This window comes from Lipotes vexillifer, unplaced genomic scaffold, assembly GCF_000442215.2.
Source record: "Lipotes vexillifer unplaced genomic scaffold, Lipotes_vexillifer_v1.1 scaffold764, whole genome shotgun sequence".
Lineage (NCBI taxonomy): Eukaryota > Metazoa > Chordata > Mammalia > Artiodactyla > Lipotidae > Lipotes > Lipotes vexillifer.
The window spans coordinates 588,735-608,624 of record NW_006799086.1 but is presented as its reverse complement, the minus strand read 5'-3'; the positions used below and the strand labels follow the sequence as shown (position 1 = coordinate 608,624).

General features: G+C 31.9%; 1 protein-coding gene across 2 annotated transcripts in view; it reads left to right on the top strand.

Annotated features, from left to right (window-relative positions):
* Positions 1-19,890, top strand: part of LOC103075343 (potassium channel subfamily T member 2) — a 265,002-nt gene that overhangs the window by 97,642 nt on the left and 147,470 nt on the right. For both annotated transcript variants that reach the window (XM_007471495.1, XM_007471494.1), the window contains exon 12: positions 14,838-14,946. In XM_007471495.1, the coding sequence (XP_007471557.1) occupies positions 14,838-14,946 (109 nt within the window). The remainder of the gene's footprint in view (positions 1-14,837; positions 14,947-19,890) is intronic.

The following is a 19,890-nucleotide window of genomic DNA, read 5'->3' as shown; positions in this document are numbered from 1 at the left end:
AAATGGGAGAGGCCACAACAGTGAGAGGCCCGCATAACGCAAGGAAAAAAAAAAAAAAAAAAAAAAAAAAAAAAAAAAAAAAAAAGAGACAAGAACTACACAATAACACCCTCATTTATTAGCCATCACTATATCAGTTACAGGCTAGAGACTACTTATATATATTTATACATATTATGCATGTGATGTATTTCTCACGACAGTCCTGCAAGGTACTAGCTCCAATTGGTAGATTAACAAACCAAGGCTCAGGTTAGCTATTTTATTTAATCTTCTAGGGATATAGGGTTGCCTCGAGGAGAGAGATTGAACTCAACTCCTCTGAAGCAAAAGGCTGGAGGATTTTTACCCTCTGGGGTGAGCTAGTGGAAAAGTCTTGGGTTGGGGAGCTTGGTCAGTGTGATAAGGCCATCATTTGCTGAATGCTGTGTATGAAAGTCCAGCTGTCTTCTGGCCACAGAGACTGGAGATCAGGAAGATTTCACCTCTGAAGATCACATTTCAAAGAGATGACCTCCAGGCCCTTGAGAAAGATTTTCTCTCTTGTAAATCTGGTGAGAGGCCAGGAGAAGATTTACATCTCAAAGGCACAGAGAAAGAATTTATAATTGAAAGTTTTCTAAAGTAAATGCTCTAAGAAAAGGGAGGCTACGGGCCTATAGTTTTGAAGAAACCTGTCAGAAAGTCAAGCCTGGGGGAACTTTAAGGCCATCTTTGTCATCCAACTCCAAAGACTTGGTATTCTAACTCTCGGAAAAAGTTGTATCTTAGACCATATGGTTAGCTTCCTCTTTTTTTTTTTTTTTTAATTAATTTTAAAAAAAAAAAAAAAAGAGGAAGCTAACCATATGGTTAAAATCCTCCTTTTTTTTTTTTTTTTAATTAATTTTAAAAAAAAAAAAAAAAGAGGAAGCTAACCATATGGTTAAAATCCTCCTTTTTTTTTTTTTTTTAATTAATTTTAAAAAAAAAAAAAAAAGAGGAAGCTAACCATATGGTTAAAATCCTCCTTTTTTTTTTTTTTTTAATTAATTTTAAAAAAAAAAAAAAAAGAGGAAGCTAACCATATGGTTAAAATCCTCCTTTTTTTTTTTTTTTTAATTAATTTTAAAAAAAAAAAAAAAAGAGGAAGCTAACCATATGGTTAAAATCCTCCTTTTTTTTTTTTTTTTAATTAATTTTAAAAAAAAAAAAAAAAGAGGAAGCTAACCATATGGTTAAAATCCTCCTTTTTTTTTTTTTTTTAATTAATTTTAAAAAAAAAAAAAAAAGAGGAAGCTAACCATATGGTTAAAATCCTCCTTTTTTTTTTTTTTTTAATTAATTTTAAAAAAAAAAAAAAAAGAGGAAGCTAACCATATGGTTAAAATCCTCCTTTTTTTTTTTTTTTTAATTAATTTTAAAAAAAAAAAAAAAAGAGGAAGCTAACCATATGGTTAAAATCCTCCTTTTTTTTTTTTTTTTAATTAATTTTAAAAAAAAAAAAAAAAGAGGAAGCTAACCATATGGTTAAAATCCTCCTTTTTTTTTTTTTTTTAATTAATTTTAAAAAAAAAAAAAAAAGAGGAAGCTAACCATATGGTTAAAATCCTCCTTTTTTTTTTTTTTTTAATTAATTTTAAAAAAAAAAAAAAAAGAGGAAGCTAACCATATGGTTAAAATCCTCCTTTTTTTTTTTTTTTTAATTAATTTTAAAAAAAAAAAAAAAAGAGGAAGCTAACCATATGGTTAAAATCCTCCTTTTTTTTTTTTTTTTAATTAATTTTAAAAAAAAAAAAAAAAGAGGAAGCTAACCATATGGTTAAAATCCTCCTTTTTTTTTTTTTTTTAATTAATTTTAAAAAAAAAAAAAAAAGAGGAAGCTAACCATATGGTTAAAATCCTCCTTTTTTTTTTTTTTTTAATTAATTTTAAAAAAAAAAAAAAAAGAGGAAGCTAACCATATGGTTAAAATCCTCCTTTTTTTTTTTTTTTTAATTAATTTTAAAAAAAAAAAAAAAAGAGGAAGCTAACCATATGGTTAAAATCCTCCTTTTTTTTTTTTTTTTAATTAATTTTAAAAAAAAAAAAAAAAGAGGAAGCTAACCATATGGTTAAAATCCTCCTTTTTTTTTTTTTTTTAATTAATTTTAAAAAAAAAAAAAAAAGAGGAAGCTAACCATATGGTTAAAATCCTCCTTTTTTTTTTTTTTTTAATTAATTTTAAAAAAAAAAAAAAAAGAGGAAGCTAACCATATGGTTAAAATCCTCCTTTTTTTTTTTTTTTTAATTAATTTTAAAAAAAAAAAAAAAAGAGGAAGCTAACCATATGGTTAAAATCCTCCTTTTTTTTTTTTTTTTAATTAATTTTAAAAAAAAAAAAAAAAGAGGAAGCTAACCATATGGTTAAAATCCTCCTTTTTTTTTTTTTTTTAATTAATTTTAAAAAAAAAAAAAAAAGAGGAAGCTAACCATATGGTTAAAATCCTCCTTTTTTTTTTTTTTTTAATTAATTTTAAAAAAAAAAAAAAAAGAGGAAGCTAACCATATGGTTAAAATCCTCCTTTTTTTTTTTTTTTTAATTAATTTTAAAAAAAAAAAAAAAAGAGGAAGCTAACCATATGGTTAAAATCCTCCTTTTTTTTTTTTTTTTAATTAATTTTAAAAAAAAAAAAAAAAGAGGAAGCTAACCATATGGTTAAAATCCTCCTTTTTTTTTTTTTTTTAATTAATTTTAAAAAAAAAAAAAAAAGAGGAAGCTAACCATATGGTTAAAATCCTCCTTTTTTTTTTTTTTTTAATTAATTTTAAAAAAAAAAAAAAAAGAGGAAGCTAACCATATGGTTAAAATCCTCCTTTTTTTTTTTTTTTTAATTAATTTTAAAAAAAAAAAAAAAAGAGGAAGCTAACCATATGGTTAAAATCCTCCTTTTTTTTTTTTTTTTAATTAATTTTAAAAAAAAAAAAAAAAGAGGAAGCTAACCATATGGTTAAAATCCTCCTTTTTTTTTTTTTTTTAATTAATTTTAAAAAAAAAAAAAAAAGAGGAAGCTAACCATATGGTTAAAATCCTCCTTTTTTTTTTTTTTTTAATTAATTTTAAAAAAAAAAAAAAAAGAGGAAGCTAACCATATGGTTAAAATCCTCCTTTTTTTTTTTTTTTTAATTAATTTTAAAAAAAAAAAAAAAAGAGGAAGCTAACCATATGGTTAAAATCCTCCTTTTTTTTTTTTTTTTAATTAATTTTAAAAAAAAAAAAAAAAGGAGGATTTTAACCATATGGTTAGCTTCCTCTTTTTTTTTTTTTTTTAATTAATTTTATTAAAAAAATGTTTTTTTGCCGCGTTGGGTCAATATTGCTGGGCGCGGGCTCTCTCTCCTTGCGGCCAGCAGGGGCTACTCTTTGTTGCGGTGCGCAGGCTCCTCATTGCGGTGGCTTCTCTTGTTCTGGAGCACAGGCTCTAGGCGTGCGGGCTTCAGTACTTGTGGCTCACAGGCTCTACAGGGCAGGCTCAGTAGTTGTGGTGCATGGGCTTAGTTGCTCCACGGCATGTGGGATCTTCCAGGACCAGGGCTTGAACCCATGTTCCCTGCATTGGCAGGCGGATTCTTAACCACTGCGTCACCAGGGAAGCCCTAGCTTTCCTCTTAAATGTCAAAGATTTTTTTTTTTTCTGATTATGACATGCATTTTGGAATATATGGGATCTTAGAGTAGAATGCAAATAATCATTGAGTGCTCAGACAGTAATTTCCCTGGAGGACCCTTTCAGAGAGCACGAGAAAAGAACTGAAATAAAATGTCTGCAATTGCAGGGGAAGAAAAATAGTCTTCCCTTAACATTCTCTCAATACCTCCCATGGCTGAGAACCCCTGTAATAGAAGACTGCTTAAGGAGAGCAAAACAAACCGAAGCTTAGTAACATGTATAACTCACGTGTACCTGGGCGATACCTAGGAAGACTGAGTAAAGCTCCCCCAAAGGGTCCAAGCCACCACCTCAAATACTATCTTCAACTAAAGACAAAAGAAAGGAGCTGGGAGAGGGGAGCCTAGTTATGGGAGGTTATCAGGAAAGGTACAGTAAGGTTGTCATGCAGATTTAAGTCTGGTGCCTTCCTTACTGATACAGAGTTTCTTGTGATTTATAGTCATCCTTCCTGGTACAAAGAGAGAGATATCCTTAAAAATGGAGATTTCCCTTTTGAATATAAATTGCCCTTACAAAAGGATAAATTCTACTCTGATTTAAGAACTCCTCCTGTGTCTGCTTTTTCTCAAAAATAATCAGCTCAAAATAATCCTTATGCTAAAGAGGCGTATTTTGGTTAGCATATTCTGCTACCCTTCACAATTTAAACTTTTTTTTTTTTTAAGTTTGTTTTAAGCAGATCCATTTGGGGCATTAAAAGACTGTAACAGCGGCTTCCCTGGCGGCACAGAGGTTGAGAGTCCACCTGCCGATGCAGGGCACACGGGTTCGTGCCCCGGTCCGGGAAGATTCCCACATGCCGCGGAGCGCCTGGGGCCCATGAGCCATGGCCGCTGAGCCTGCGCGTCCGGAGCCTGTGCTCCGCAATGGGAGAGGCCACAACAGTGAGAGGCCCGCGTACCGCAAAAAACCAAAACAAAACAACACTGTAGTACATAATCATTCTATTATTTTATTCCCTAGTTAAATGTACCTTAAATTCTTTAGAGAGGTTTTGCAATTTTATTTTGCTTTTTATTCAATCTAATGGTTAACCTGTTCTCAAAAAGATCTTTCTTACCAATTAATAAAATCACAGAATTTTAAACTGTGGCTATTTGTGTTTTAATCTGTCCAGAAATACCTTTTGGTAAATTCTTGAGAGATCATCACTGGACTTCAGTTACAGTCTCTAGTTGGATTTGGTGTTCAGGGTGGATTCCTCCAGAACCTGGGAGAGGATTTAAATAAGCCAGAGGCACGATGTAGGGCTTTGAATAAGTGGCTGGAACTCAGACCAACAAGCACTAGAAAACAGTATAGGATTTCAGCTCTGAGAAGCACAGTCCAAAATAGATTCTGTATAGGAAAGAGAAAGTAAACATGTGAACTGACTACAGTTGACTTGCTTCTCAGTCCCCAAATTTCCAGAAACATTCTGAGAATATGTTATATCTAGAAATTCAGACAGGCAGTCAGGTTTTTGCCAGTACATATCTGTGAGAATTAGTATACTCTCAGAAATCAAAGGTAGGATTACAGTCCCTGAGAAGTCATTGTCAAGAGCATGGGAGTACAAGTAATCTTAAAACTGGAATCCAAGATAATTTTTCAGTCTGTCAAAAAACAAAATACAACCCAGTACATTTGAAGATCTAATTGGCTTTAACAGGTGATCCATGAATCAGGCAGCATCCCATCTAACAAGCAGAAGGGAGCTCTGAGGAGTGGTAGAAAATGGAACGATTTTATAGAAAGGAGGATGGATCCAGGAAGTCATTACAAAAGAAAGAAAGGGATATTTGGGGCCAGGAGATCAGCAAGGGGTTTACCTTGCAGATTACCTCTTCTTCCTCTGGTGGGGTTGGAGAAGGGCCCACATGACATCTTACCTCACTGGTGCTGACCAGAAATTTCCACACTGATTAAGATTACACTTCTGGTTAAGGTAAAAAATGCAGGTTAGGTATTAAATCTAAGGTTGGTATCATGGACTTTAGCACAAGTGATGCCGTTTTGGGCCTGGGGGTTTTCTCTTTAGCAGGTCCCAGATATAATGTAAAAACTGTTCTGTTTAAACATGGCAGGGAGATAAAATTATGCTAACAGCTCTACGAGTTTTGATACCAAGGTCCAGAATGCAAGACTAAAGCTTCTTTAATTATTCTTGCCTGTGGTGCAGATTATTTTTGAAGACCGAGTTACTGCTGAGCCTATTGGTGTTTGACTAAAACTAGATGGCCTGATCATTTGCTTTCTAATAGTTTCTTAGTCTCAAAGGCAGCAATGTATTTTAATGTTTTTGTATCTTAAGGGTTTTGGTTATATGTTTTGTTTTCAAGTATTTTATTTCAGAACATTCTGAATTACTTTTGTATTTATAATAAGCATATATCAAATTTGAAGCCTGCTTCTCCAAAGATATAAATTATAATTAACTACAATGAAATCTTGTAGTTTTTAAATTCAGTCATAAAGTTAGACCAACTAATTATAGATGATATATGTTATAGGTACTTTGTATCAGAATTGCATTTCATCCCTTACATTATAGATACCTATATATGTAATCTAACCTTATAATTTATGACCACCTAAATGTGAATAAAACAGATCTAGGTACTCAGGTGCTTTTGAGTCTAATCTAATGCAGACTCTTTACAAGCTTTTCTGTGTGTAAATTGTTCTCTGGGCAAGGATTATATTTAACCAGAATTTTTTATAAAACAACACATTTGAGTGTTTCTAGGAAAGATTTGTTATCCAGTCTGTGGCAAGACTTTTTACTCTCTCTTGTATGTTTTATCTTTGTTCAGTTGTCTATAACTGTTTATTTTCAAATATTGTTTCATAATTCAGTTTTAATTTATAAATTAGTGTCATCTTATAAAAGTATCCAATAGATAAATTAGCAAAACATACTCAGAATGTAAAAAAATAAGTCTATCATTTCTAAGGGCTACGGATGTATTTTATAAATTGAAAATTGGGTTGAAAGTGACCTTTGACCTTTGACCAGACCAATGTCTTACCATTTCCTGGGTCACAGACTCTGTTTGAGACTGTAATGAAAATTACAAATTCTTATGGAGGAGAGGGAAACAATCCATGTATAAAATTTCACTTGAAATTTCTCAATTCCTTGATGGTCATTTGGAGTTCCGTTAAAAAAAATACCTGCAGTAGATACAGTGATTTATTTTAGGTCCTTAACATGCCAACAATAATTTTTACATGCTTCAAATTATTAACGTTGAATTTTATGAAGACATTTTAGTCAATTTGATTTTTAGGTGAACTGAATATAAGTGAAATGTTCTGTTTTCACAGTAGCAATGGACACTAGGATGCCCTAAATATACCCTGTGCTACCTTCCTTTATTATCATAGGTTACTTATTCCAAAGTTGGTACAGTCGGCACTTTTACTTTTTGGTTAAAATTAAATAGAGTATCTTTTTTGAAGATTAGTTTGTCAGCAAGGAAAGTTAAAAAAAATTAATATCATCCTCTACTTTTAGAAGAATGAATTAAAAATCTTGTTTCTGTTCCAATTTTATTACGTGTAGTAGGAAAATATTTATTTTCTGTTCCTTATGTGAAATTTATGCTATAATGTACTGATCTTTTTTCCTTTTTTCTCACTTAATGCATCACTCACAGGATCATAGATGTTGCTTATATCTTGGTAGGGCACTATGCATGAATAAAATAAAGAAGGCTTCTGGGCCTTTAAGATAGATACTTCATCCCATCTATCTGCTGAACTGAAATATCTGCTAAATGCTTTCTATGCGTCTGCTGGTCTTTATATTATTTCACTGAATGCTCACAATATCCCTATGAAATAAATATTGTTTTTCTTATTCATCTGTGAAATGTAAATGAAAGCTAGGTGCTAGGGTTGTGCTTAGGGTGAGTAAAATATAGACATGACCCTTGACTTCATGGGACTCATAGTTTAGTGGGGATAAACTGGAAAAAAAATATGTGGGGTTAATGGTATGATCAGGCAGAGACAGAATACAGTGGGAACAAGTACCGTGGACTTCAGTCCAAAGAAAGGACTTCCTAGAGTGAATGACAAATGGTTCCAGGTAAATTGTTCTATGTGGGAAATCCTGGAGTCTCAGGAGGGGAGAATGCCTTGTCACTGGAATAAAGAGTCCAAAGGCTGGGGAAGTAGTCTGGGGACAGTTGAGTAAACGGTCTTGCAAGCCTTGTTAAGAAGTTTGGACTTGATGCTGAGAGTAATGAAAGCCAATGTTTCAGACGTACAGCAAAGTGATTCAGTTATACATACATACATATATGTGCACATATATGTATATACACATATACATATATATATTCTTTTTCAGATTCTTTTTCATTGTAGGTTATTACAAGATGATGAATATAGTTCTCTGTGCCATACAGTAGGTCCTTGCTGTTTATCTAGCTTATATATAATAGTGTGTATATGTTAATTCCAAACTCCTAATTTATCTCTCCCCTCCCCCTGCTATACCCTTTGGTAAACATAAGTTTGTTTCCTATGTCTGTGAGTCTATTTCTGTTTTGTAAATAAGTTCATTTGTATTATACTTTTAGATTGTACCTATAAGTGACATCATATGATATTTGTCTTTCTCTGTCTGACTTACTTCACTTAGTCTGATAATATCTAAGTCCATCCATGTTGCTTCAAATGGCATTATTTCATCCTTTTTTATGGCTGAGTAATATTGTATTGTGTATATATGTATACCACATCTCTTTTTATTGAGGTATTTATTGATTCACAATGTTGTGTTAATTTCTGCTGTACAGCAAAGTGATTCAGTTATACATACATATATATATTTATATATATATATATATATATATATATACATACATTCTTTTCCATTATGGTTTATCACAGGATATAGAATATAGTTCCCTGTGCTATATATTGCTTTATTGTTTATCCATTCTATATATAGTAGTTTGTATCTGCTAACCCCAAATACCCACTATATATATATATATATATATATATATATATATATATATATATATATATATATGTATACAGACTTGATGACATAGAGAACAGACTTGTGCTTATATATAAAAAATGCCATATCTTCTTTATCCATCCGTCAGTGGACATTTAGGTTGCTTCCACACCTTGGCTTTTGTAAATAGTGCTGCTGCGAACTACAGACTGTCTTCCAAAGTGCCTGTGCCATCTTGCATTCCCACCAGCAATGAATGAGACTTGTACTACTCCACAGCCTCACTAGTATTTGGTGTTGTCACTGTTTTAGATTTTAGTCATTCTAGTAGGTGTGTTGTGGTATTTCATTGTTGTTTCACCTTGCAATTCCTAACAACATAATATGTTGAGCATCTTTCCATATGCTTGTGTGTCATCTGTGCATGCTTTTGATGAGATGTCCAGATCTTTTGCCCATTTTTAAATTATGTTGTTTTCTTGTTATTATCTACTTCATATATCCTATCAGTAACTTTATATTTAAAATGCATCTCTTCTTAATAGCTCATAGTTGGATCTTACTTCTTTTGTCCTTTTGATATTCTTTATGTTTTAGTATGGTTAGTCCATTAACGTTTAATATCATCATTCTTGTGGTTGGCTGTAAGTCTAAATTGTTTTCTATTTTTTCCCACTGATTTTTGTTCCTCTGTTTCCTCTTTTCTACTTTTTAAAAATTATTTGAATTTTTTTTGGAATTTGAGTTTAATATACTTATTGGCTTTTTAGAAATACCTTTTGAATATTTTTTAGTGATTGTTCTAGGGACTACAATACACTTCACTAACTTTTTATAGTCTAATTCATGTTAATATTATACCACTTTTTAAAATGAGATACTTTGCTTTTATTCCTCTTCTGCTCTCCTTTATGCTGTAATTGTCAGATGTCAGTTATTTTTATAAATTTGAAACCCCACAGACAATTCTATAAATTTTGCTTTAGACAGACATATTTTTAAGAAATTAAGAGGAAAATAGTCTTTTCTCTTCATTCTAATGGTAACCATTTCTAATACTCTTCTTTGGTTTCTGAAGTTCTAACTTTCCCTGTTGAAGGAGTTTCTTACACTTTTCTTGTAGTATGATTTTGATGGCAGCACATTTTGTTAGATTTTATTATTGGAAAAGTCCTTTATTTCACCTCTTTGAAGGATTTTCCTCTATATATAAAATGCTGGTTTCACAAGTTTTTGTTTTGTTTCCTCATCATTCTGAACTTTAGGCTATTGTTTCATTGTCACCTGGTTTCCATGATTTTGATGAGAGTCCTTGGTCTTATGACTGTTTTTCTTTGCCTGCTTTCGAGACAGTATCATTATCTTCGCTTTTCAACAGTTTGACTACAATGTGCTTAGGTGTGGTTATCATTTTGTGTGCATAAGTTGGGATTTGCTGAACTCCTTAAACTTGTAAATTTGTGTCTTTCATAAAACTGGGAGGTTCCTGACCATTATTTCTTCATATAATTTTCTGCTTTAATTTATCTTTTGTTTCTTTCCTGGGAGTCCAGTTACATTACTTAAGATGTTTTCACATTTGTTCCAAAAGTCCCTGAACTCTGTTCCTTTTTCCATTCCTATTTTCTTTGTTTTTCAAATTGGATAAATTCTATTGATCTGTGATCAAGTTCACTGACTCTTTCCTCTGTCATTTCCATTCTATCTCAAAGTCCATCCAGTGAATATTTTTCAGCTATTTTAGTTTCCTATTTAATTTTTAAAGTATTTTCTATTACTCTACTGATTTTTTTTTCTCTGTTTATTACAAGCATTATTTTCCTTTACCTCACTGATCTTAGTTATAGGAGCTGCTTTAATCCTTGTCTGATAATTTTAACATCTAGATCATCTAGAGGCTAGCAGTTATTGGGTATTGTTTTATTTGTTTGTTTCCTATGAAAATAGGTCACATTTTTCTGCCACTTCATATATTCAGTAATTTTGCTTTGTTTTCTGTTTATAGTGCTTTGTGGAGAAGCCTTGGATTCTCTTGTATTCCTCCAAGAGTATTGATGTTCTTGTTTTAGAAAGCAGTTAATTTGATCCAACTCAAAAGGAAAATTCTATTACCCTTGGAGTTGGCAGTGATTCAAATCTTAGTTCAGATTGCTTTTATTTGGCCGCATGCATGTACGGTTCAAGGGTCAGCCAATGTTGTGTAAATTTTTACACACAGTCTGTGGTTTCTCTTCTCTGCCTCTCCATATTCTGGTATTTCCCAGTCAGCCAGAGCAATGTTTAACCAAATACCTGGGCACCCTGTGACCTGGTCAAGTTGATGCATAAAATTAACTATCACACCATATTAGGCTCGTTGTTATGTTTTGGAAGACACACACTGTTCACGTAAAGAATTCTGGTTTACTCTTCATTAACTTTCATGCAACTTAAAGTTACAAACCATTGACAACAGTTTCTTCTTTCTGCACTGTAGTCCCTCAGATCTATCTATATTTTTAATCCTCCTTTTCCCTAATAGTATTGTCAGATAAAACTTTCTGTGATGATGAAAATGCTCTATATTCTATATCTCCACTATCCAATACAGCTTTGAATTTGCTGCATGTTGCTTTGAACTCTTGACATGTAGCTAGTGTGATAAAGAATTGAATTCTTAATTTTAATTAATTGTATTAAATTTAAGTTTAAACAGTCACATTTGGCTAGTGGCTTTTGCATGGACAGTGCTACACTAGAACATATTTTTGCTTTCTTTGTTGAAATGTATTAGTTATCTGCATGTCCTCTTTGGAAAAATATCTATTCAGGTCTTCTGTCCATTTTTTTATTCAGGTTGTTTGGTTTTTGATGTTGAGTGAACTGTTTATATATTTTGGATATTAACCCTTTTTGGTCATATCATTTGCAAATATTTTCTCCCGTTCTGTATATTGTCTTTAAGCTTTGCTGACGGTTTCCTTTGCTGTGCAAAATCTTTTAAGTTTAACTAGGTCCCATTTGTTTATCTTTGCTTTTATTTCCTTTGCTTTAGGAGATGGATCCAAAAAAATATTGCTACAATTTATGTCAAAGAGTACTCTGCCTATGTTTTCCTCTAGGACTGTTATGGTTTCTGGTCTTACAGTTAGGTCTTTAATCCATTTTGAGCTTATTTTTGTGTATGGTATTAGGGAGTGTTCTAATTTCATTCTTTTACATGTAACTGTCCAGTTTTCCCAGCACCACTTATTGAAGAGACTGTCTTTTATCCATTGTATATTCTTGTCTCCTTTGTTGTAGATTAATTGACCATACATATGTGAGTTTATTTCTGGGCTCTCTATTCTGTTCCATTGATCTATGTGTCTGTTTTTGTGCCAGTACCATACTGTTTTGATTAGCTTTGTAGTATAGTCTGAAGTCAGGGAGTGTGATTCCTCCAGTTCTAGTCTTCTTTCTCAAGACAGTTTTGGACAGTTCGGGTCATTTGTGTTTCCATACAAATATTAAGGTTATTTATTCTAGATATGTTAAAAATGCCATTGGTATTTTGATAGGGATTGCAGTGAATCTGTAGATTACTTTGGTGAGTATGGTCATTTTAACAATATTAATTCTTCCAGTCCAAGAACGCAATATATCTTTCCATCCGTTTGTGTGGTCTTCAGTTTCTTTCATCAATGTCTTATAGTTTTCAAAGTACAGGTCTTTTACCTCCTTATCCCTAGATATTTTATTCCTTTTGATGCGATGGTAAATGGGATTATTTCCTTAATTTCTCTCCCTGAAATTTTGTTGTTAGTGTATAGAAAAGCAACAGATTTCTGTATATTAATTTTGTATCCTGCAATTTTACCAAACTCATCGATGAACGCTAGTAGTTTTCTGGTGGCATCTTTAGGATTTTCTAAATCCTATAGTATCATGTTATCTGCAAACAGTGACAGTTTTACATCTTCCTTTCCAATCTGGAGTTCTTTTATTTTGTTTTCTTCTCTGATTTTTGTGGCTAGAGGACATGCAGATAGCCATCAGGAACATGAAAAGATGCTCAGTATCACTAATCATCAGGGAAATGCAAATCAAAACCACAATGAGATATGACCTCACACCTGTCAGAATAGCTGTTATCAAAGAGAACAAAAATAATAAATGTTGGTGAGGATGTGGAAGAAAGGGAATGCTCGTACACTCTTGGTGGGAAAGTAAATTGGTGCAGCCACTGTGGAAAACAGTATGGAAGTTTCTCAAAAAACTAAAAATAGAACTACTGTATGACCCAGCAATTCCACTCCTGCTTATGTATCTGAAAAAAAAACTAAAACACTAATTCAAAATGATACCTGCACCCCACTGTTCATAGGAGCATTATTTACAATTGCAAAGATACAGAAGCAACCTAACTGTCCATCAACAGATGAAAAGATAAAGAAGATGTGGTACATATATACAATGGAATATTACTCAGCCATAAAAGATAATGAAAATTTGCCATTTGCAGCAACATGGATGGACTTGGTATTATACTCAGTGAAATAAGTCAGACAAAGACAAATGCTGTATGATATCATTATATGTGGAATCTAAATAATACAACAAACTAGTGAATACAACAAAAAAGAAACAGACTACCATTTATTGAGAACAAACCTAGTGGTTACCAGTGGGGAGAGGGGGAGAGGGAGGGCAATATTGGGGTAGGGGATTAAGAGGTACAAACTATTATGTATAAGACAAGCTGTACAACACAAGGAGTATAGCCAATGTTTTATAATAACTATAGATGGAGTATAACCTTTAAAAATTGTGAATCACTATATTGCACACCTGTAACTTATATACTTTGATAAAAAAGTAAATAAATAAAATAAATGTAGCTGAGTAGCAAATTTCTCCAATACACTTGTCCCTTTGTATCTGAGGGTTTTGTATCCTCAGATTCAACCAACTGTGGATCAAAAATATTTGAAAAAAAATGCCAGAAATAAATTTTCAAACAATAAAACTTGAATTTACTGCCTGCCAGCAACTATTAACATCATATTTACATTGTATTAAATATTATAATAATGTAGAGATGATTCAAAGTATATGGGAGGAGGTACATAGGTTATATGCAAATACTATGCCATTTTATTTTTAAAATAAATTTATTTATTGTATTTATTTATTTTTGGCTGCGTTGGGTCTGTTGCTGCCTGCGGGCTATCTCTAGTTGCGGTGAGCAGGGGCTACTCTTCATTGCGGTGTGCGGGCTTCTCATTGTGGTGCCTTCTCTTGTTGCAGAGCACGGGCTCTAGGCACATGGGCTTCAGTAGTTGTGGCACATGGGCAGTAGTTGTGGCTCGCAGGGTTAGTTGCTCCACAGCCTGTGGGATCTTCCCAGACCAGGGATTGAACCTGTGTCCCCTGCATTGGCAGGCGGATTCTTAAGCACTGTGCCGTCAGGAAGTCCCCAGTACTATGCCATTTTATATGAGGGACTTGATCATCCTTGTATTTTATTGTCCACAGAGAGTCCTGGAAACTGAGGGACAGCTGTAATTTGCTTTGATTTATTCAGTTAATTAAGTAATAATTTATAGGGTGACACTATGTGTAAAATTTCATGGTAAGCATGATTTTCACTGTCTTTCTCAGTCTTAGCATCTTTTTTAAAAGATCTTTTTTTTGTTACTTTTTAAATATCTGAACGTTATTGGTCTTCCAACACACACACACCGTCAAAATCCTTTTATCTTTACTGTCATATAAGAAGTAAACTAATGTGTTCTCCTCACAAATAGTCACTGCAGTCATTCCCCTTTTACCAGTCTTTCTAACTATGTTAAAATTATTTTATGTCCATATTTTTTTTCCATGGAAACTGTTATTACAAACTAACAGTTGTGCTGCATTTCTGAAGGTTTCTGCCCCTCAAGTATTTTCTGGGAAAATTATTTTTAAGCTTGTCAAGAGACTTCCCTCTTAATCTCTGCTAATTTCCTAAGTGTTGATAGTTACTACTGATTGAATTAGGTATTGTTGATCTCTTTTATAGAAATAATAACTATCTTTAATAGTAAGACCTCACAAAGAATGATTTCATATGCTTAATTTTAAACTGTAGATATGACCATTTCACACACTGACTGATGATTTTTACTTAATATATTATAAAATTTTCAATTTATCTCGTGATATTTTGATTTTTATCATTTCAGGACCACCAAACAATTTTGAGAGCATGGGCTGTAAAAGATTTTGCTCCAAATTGCCCTTTGTATGTCCAGATCTTAAAGCCTGAAAATAAATTCCATATCAAATTTGCTGGTAAGTTTGGCCTTGAATGAGATCCTTTAAATGGCTTCAAATTACCATTTTGATTGTAAGAGTTATGTCTCTGAAGTTAGTGGTAACTTATTACATTCATGTTTCTGTAGAACAGAAGAATTTCCTTTTTATCATCTACTTGTTATGAGGATTTATTCACTTTAAAATGTGAATCTTTGTGGTGAATTTTTACTTTTTTATATAATTTGGTGATTTTAGTAACCGAACTTGCTGGATACGTTAGTAAGCTTGAATAGATTAGCCGTGATTAGTTGAGTACATAATATAGACACAGGTTTCAAATGTTATACGTACTAATTTTTACTTATGTTTACATATAGATAGGCAATACTTTGCAATAGATCATTTTATATACATATAAACTTACCACGGAATAGAATAACATAATATATTCAAGTATTTTAAATAGACTTTATTTGGGGGTAGATTTTGAAAACAATTCAAGAACAAGATACATGTGAATTTTTCATTCAGGTACTGCTTTTAAAATAATTATCCACAAGACATTATACTTTAATGTTAGAAAATCGAACAGTAAAATGGTACTTTATTTTTTTCTTGAGTGCTCCTGTAGGAATTAATTTTGATCCAGGCAGTAGTTTATATACTTTTTTTTCAAATATAAGAACCATTTTTATAAAATTTCACCTTAATGGTCTAAACCTTCAAAAGTCATTAAAATATAAATCATTTTAAGTATGCATTTGCAAAATGTATGTCCTTCAGACGATGTATTCACATACCTTAAAATGCTTACCTATTAGTATATGATATTTAAAAGAAACATTATAAACACTAAGAAATTTTAAAATAAGGATGAGAATCATGAAATTATTGCTATTCAATTTTCTCTGACTCTTATCTTTTAACCTTGCTGCTAATGACATCACTTTTTTCTAAAAAAGTATAGGAAACAACTTAAAGCAATGACTCTCAACTTTGGCAGCATTTTACAATCTGTTTTGAAGATTTTTTTTAAAGTACTAACCAGAGATTCTGAGAATTTAAATGGTCTCTGTGAATTTAAATGGTTTAGATGGTGCCAGGGTTTCTTTAAGCCTGTTTCCTAAACCAAAAATTAAAAGTAACAGTACCTCCTTTGTAGACAATCTTTTGAAATTGAATGGAAAAATACATGTAAAGTATTCCATTCTTGGCCAGTTACATTTGTTATTAACATTCAAGAAGTGCCAATTATTTATCTAAAAAAAGTTTGTAACTAAGCTGCCTTATTTTTATTATTATTTAGGAAAAGGAATATTTTTGCAAAATTTTCATACCTCATAATGTCTTGCTATGATAAAATTTTTAGGAAGATAGTAATGGCACAGCACTAAAGTTTTTAAAAATATATTTAACTTTGAGTGCCAACATTTAAGATTTAGCTCAGCATATTAGTATTTTTGCTCCTATATTTTTCTCTTGTTAAATGACCATAATAATATAATGTCTCTATTCCATTGTTTAGAATTAGCAGTAAGGATTAAATAAATAATATCTGAAACATATTAGGTCTTCAATAGATGAATATTGAATGTGGATCTTAAAACAATATGTAGTTTGGGAAAACACTTTTTAATTTTGAATGTGCTATAACTAAAGTTCAGAGTAGATTTTAGTTTTTCTCCCTTTAGCAAGCCATTGATGTGCTCACAACAGAACAAACACACTGAAATTGTCTATTTTTACAAACAAAAAATTACAAAGGTGATTTGAATTGGTTCTTTCACATTCTTATTTTGCTGTTATTTCAATAAATCCATCAAAATGAACAGTTTTAAAATTCTATCCCAATAGTTTATCTCATTATTTCTCATTTATGGCATCTGCTGAAATTCGTTTTAATAATGTCTGTATTCTTTTATGGCTGAGATTAAAACATCTCAGAGGAACTCTTTTTATAATATGAAAAGATGAAAGCACCCTGGTTTCATTAAAATGCCATAAGAAACAGTTTGGGGTGATGTATGAGACTCTCAAACCAATATAACGTGCTTTATATCTCAGCATGAGGTTAAAAAGATTACGGACTTAACCTTTCAAAAGGCAGTGTATCAAGCTGTCATTTCGTTGGTGTGGTAGGTTGTTAAAATAATGGCTTCCAATGAGCCATGCTCCCTGTGTCTGTGTCCTGTTGTGATTCCATGTTGCGGCTTCTTCCATGAGGAGGTGGAATCTATTTCTCCACTCTTTGAGTATGGGTTGTCCTGTCACTTGGCTTTGACCAAGGCACTGTGACAAAAGCAGCATTGTGTGACTTTAGAAACAAAGCCTTAAAAGGCCATCCAGCCTTTGCTTGCCTTTCACGGGAACACTGCCCAGAGACTGCTTGTGAAGAATCCCGATTTAGTCTTTCCAAGGATGAAAAATCACATGGAAAGTGAGGCTCATCCATCCCTGGCACCCCACCTCCCTAGCTCCCAACTCACCCATCAACCAACCCAAAAAACCATGCTGACCCACAGAATGTTGAGAAATGAAATGATTAGTTTAAGTCACTAAGTTTTGGAGTCATTTGTTATACAGCAATAGATAATGAATACTGTTTGTAATAAAATAATAATTGCTTTAATCTTAAATCATATTTACTTGGTAATATTCATTATATTTTTGTCCTTGTAGTCTCCTATTAAACAGCATGATTCCAATTATCACAAGATATAAAATATATTTTTATTTCCACTTATTTAATTACTTTCTTCATTTCCCCTAAATTGTGGAACTCCTAGCATGACTATCATTGATGTATTTTTTTAAAGTAAATCTGCGTTTTTAAAATATGAAAGGGAGGAGCTTCAAAATTCAACTGATATGTATGGAAAATATTAGAAAGCAAAAACAATGTAGCAACCTAATAACTATTACTTTATGCAGATATACCATTTATATAATTTATGGATCATTTTCTCCTGAACAAAAAGACTGTAGTTATTCATTAAAGTAAATTATGGAATTGTTACACTATTATTTGAATGAATTATTATATGAATTATTATAGTATTATTTATAAATACAATTATTGTATGAATTATTATAGTATTAATTATAAATACAATTATCTTCTACATTTTGATCGGATTCACAGAAGAAAAGTCCATATGGACATGATTTCAGCAATAGAAAAGATATGCTCTTACTCATGTCAACAAGAGAGAAAGTTAACATAGTGAGCCTAGAGTTAGAAAGAACAAAATCCTCAGGAAAATAATAGTTACAATAAAAGATTTCTGAATATGAGCCCAAGTATAAATTGTAATGATTCAAGTAAAATAAAAATATCCTTCACAGATAATTTGATTATATTAATCACCACAATTTTCGAGAAGAAAATAAACTCAAATTGGTTCATAGAAAAACAGTATTTTCAGCAGTTTGCCCTTTTTTATAATAAATTTGTCAAAGTGAATAGATATATATTGCAAATTCTGGAATGAGGCTGACCTCAGTCAAATCTTTGTTCTATTATGTAATGACTGCATGATCTCAGGCTTCTTGATCTCTCAAGGTTGAGTTCTTCAATATGTACAGTGAGGGTAATAAGAGAAACTATCCCATAAGGTTGTTATGATTAAAAAAAATACTCAGAAGAACATCAGCCACTAGTAATTAGTACCTATCAAATTGATGATTGTCATGAATCTTGAATACCTATGTCTCACCCTCCTAATAAGTCTGTATTATCTTTGTCTCCAGGAAAAGTAACTGAGGGTTTCCCATGAAGCTTTACAAAGAGCTTATTATAGACATTCAAAGAGCACATAATTTTCAGTTTGCACATATTTTCCAGAGAACAGAAAAAGAAAGATGTCTCCCTAACTCATTGTATGGGATTATGGCCTTGATACAAAACTCATTAAGCATAGTATGGGAAATGACCATTAGAGACCAATTTAGTTGATTAACATGGTTGAAAAATTATAGAAAATATATTAGCAAAGTAATGTATTTAAAAAATAATGTATCATCACCAAGTTGGAATTATTCTAGAAGTAGATCATCATTTCAAAGAAGAAAATATTATTATTACTTCAATGGATACAAAAAAGCATTTGAGAGAGAATTCAACATCAAAATTTTTTAAAAAGAAAAATATAAAATGCTAGGAAGCTACAAGTAAGGAACTTCTTAACCTAAGGCAGGTTATCTACAAAATAACCTAGAGGAAAACAAATATTTACTGGTCAAATATTGAGAGTCTGTCTTTAAGATTATGTACAAACAAGGATGCCTACTAAAAACACTTTTACTCAGCATTGTCCTGGAAATCCTAAGGCATGCGGTAAGACTACAAAAATAAATAAAAGGAATAAGTATTGGAAAAAGAGAAATAAAATTGCCATTATCCACATATCGTAAGATTTTCTACAAAGAAAATTGAAAAGAATTTTCTTTTTTTCCTAGAATACCTTTTCCTTCGGGGAGCTCCTCCATTTATTTGATTTCCAAAATTGAGTCTCTCCCTCAAATACCCACTATGAACTCCTGTCTTGTTCCTCTAAACGAATAGTCAGTGTCTCCTGTTAGGTTTCTAATAGTTGTCTCAAAATTAAGATATCTAGAGATAGTTACTGATTTTCCCTGACCTAAAATCTGTTTCACCCCCATTCTTCCCAGCAGCATCTATTAATACTTAGAATTCAAGCCCAAAACCCATGAGTCTTTCATTCTTCCATTGTTTGTATCCAGTCCATCAAGTGGTGTATGGTTCCACTCCCTGAATATTTCAGGCTTATCCACAGACACAACGCTTGTCCATGCCATAATCATGTTTTACTTAGACTGTTTCAAAACATTCCCTTTCCTTTTTTTCCTGAGTATTTACAAATTGCATCTATAAACTTATTGCTGCTCTCATATTCCCATCATATTTGCAATAATGAATGTCATTTGTGTATTGTAGGAGACAGTTACATCTTCATACCA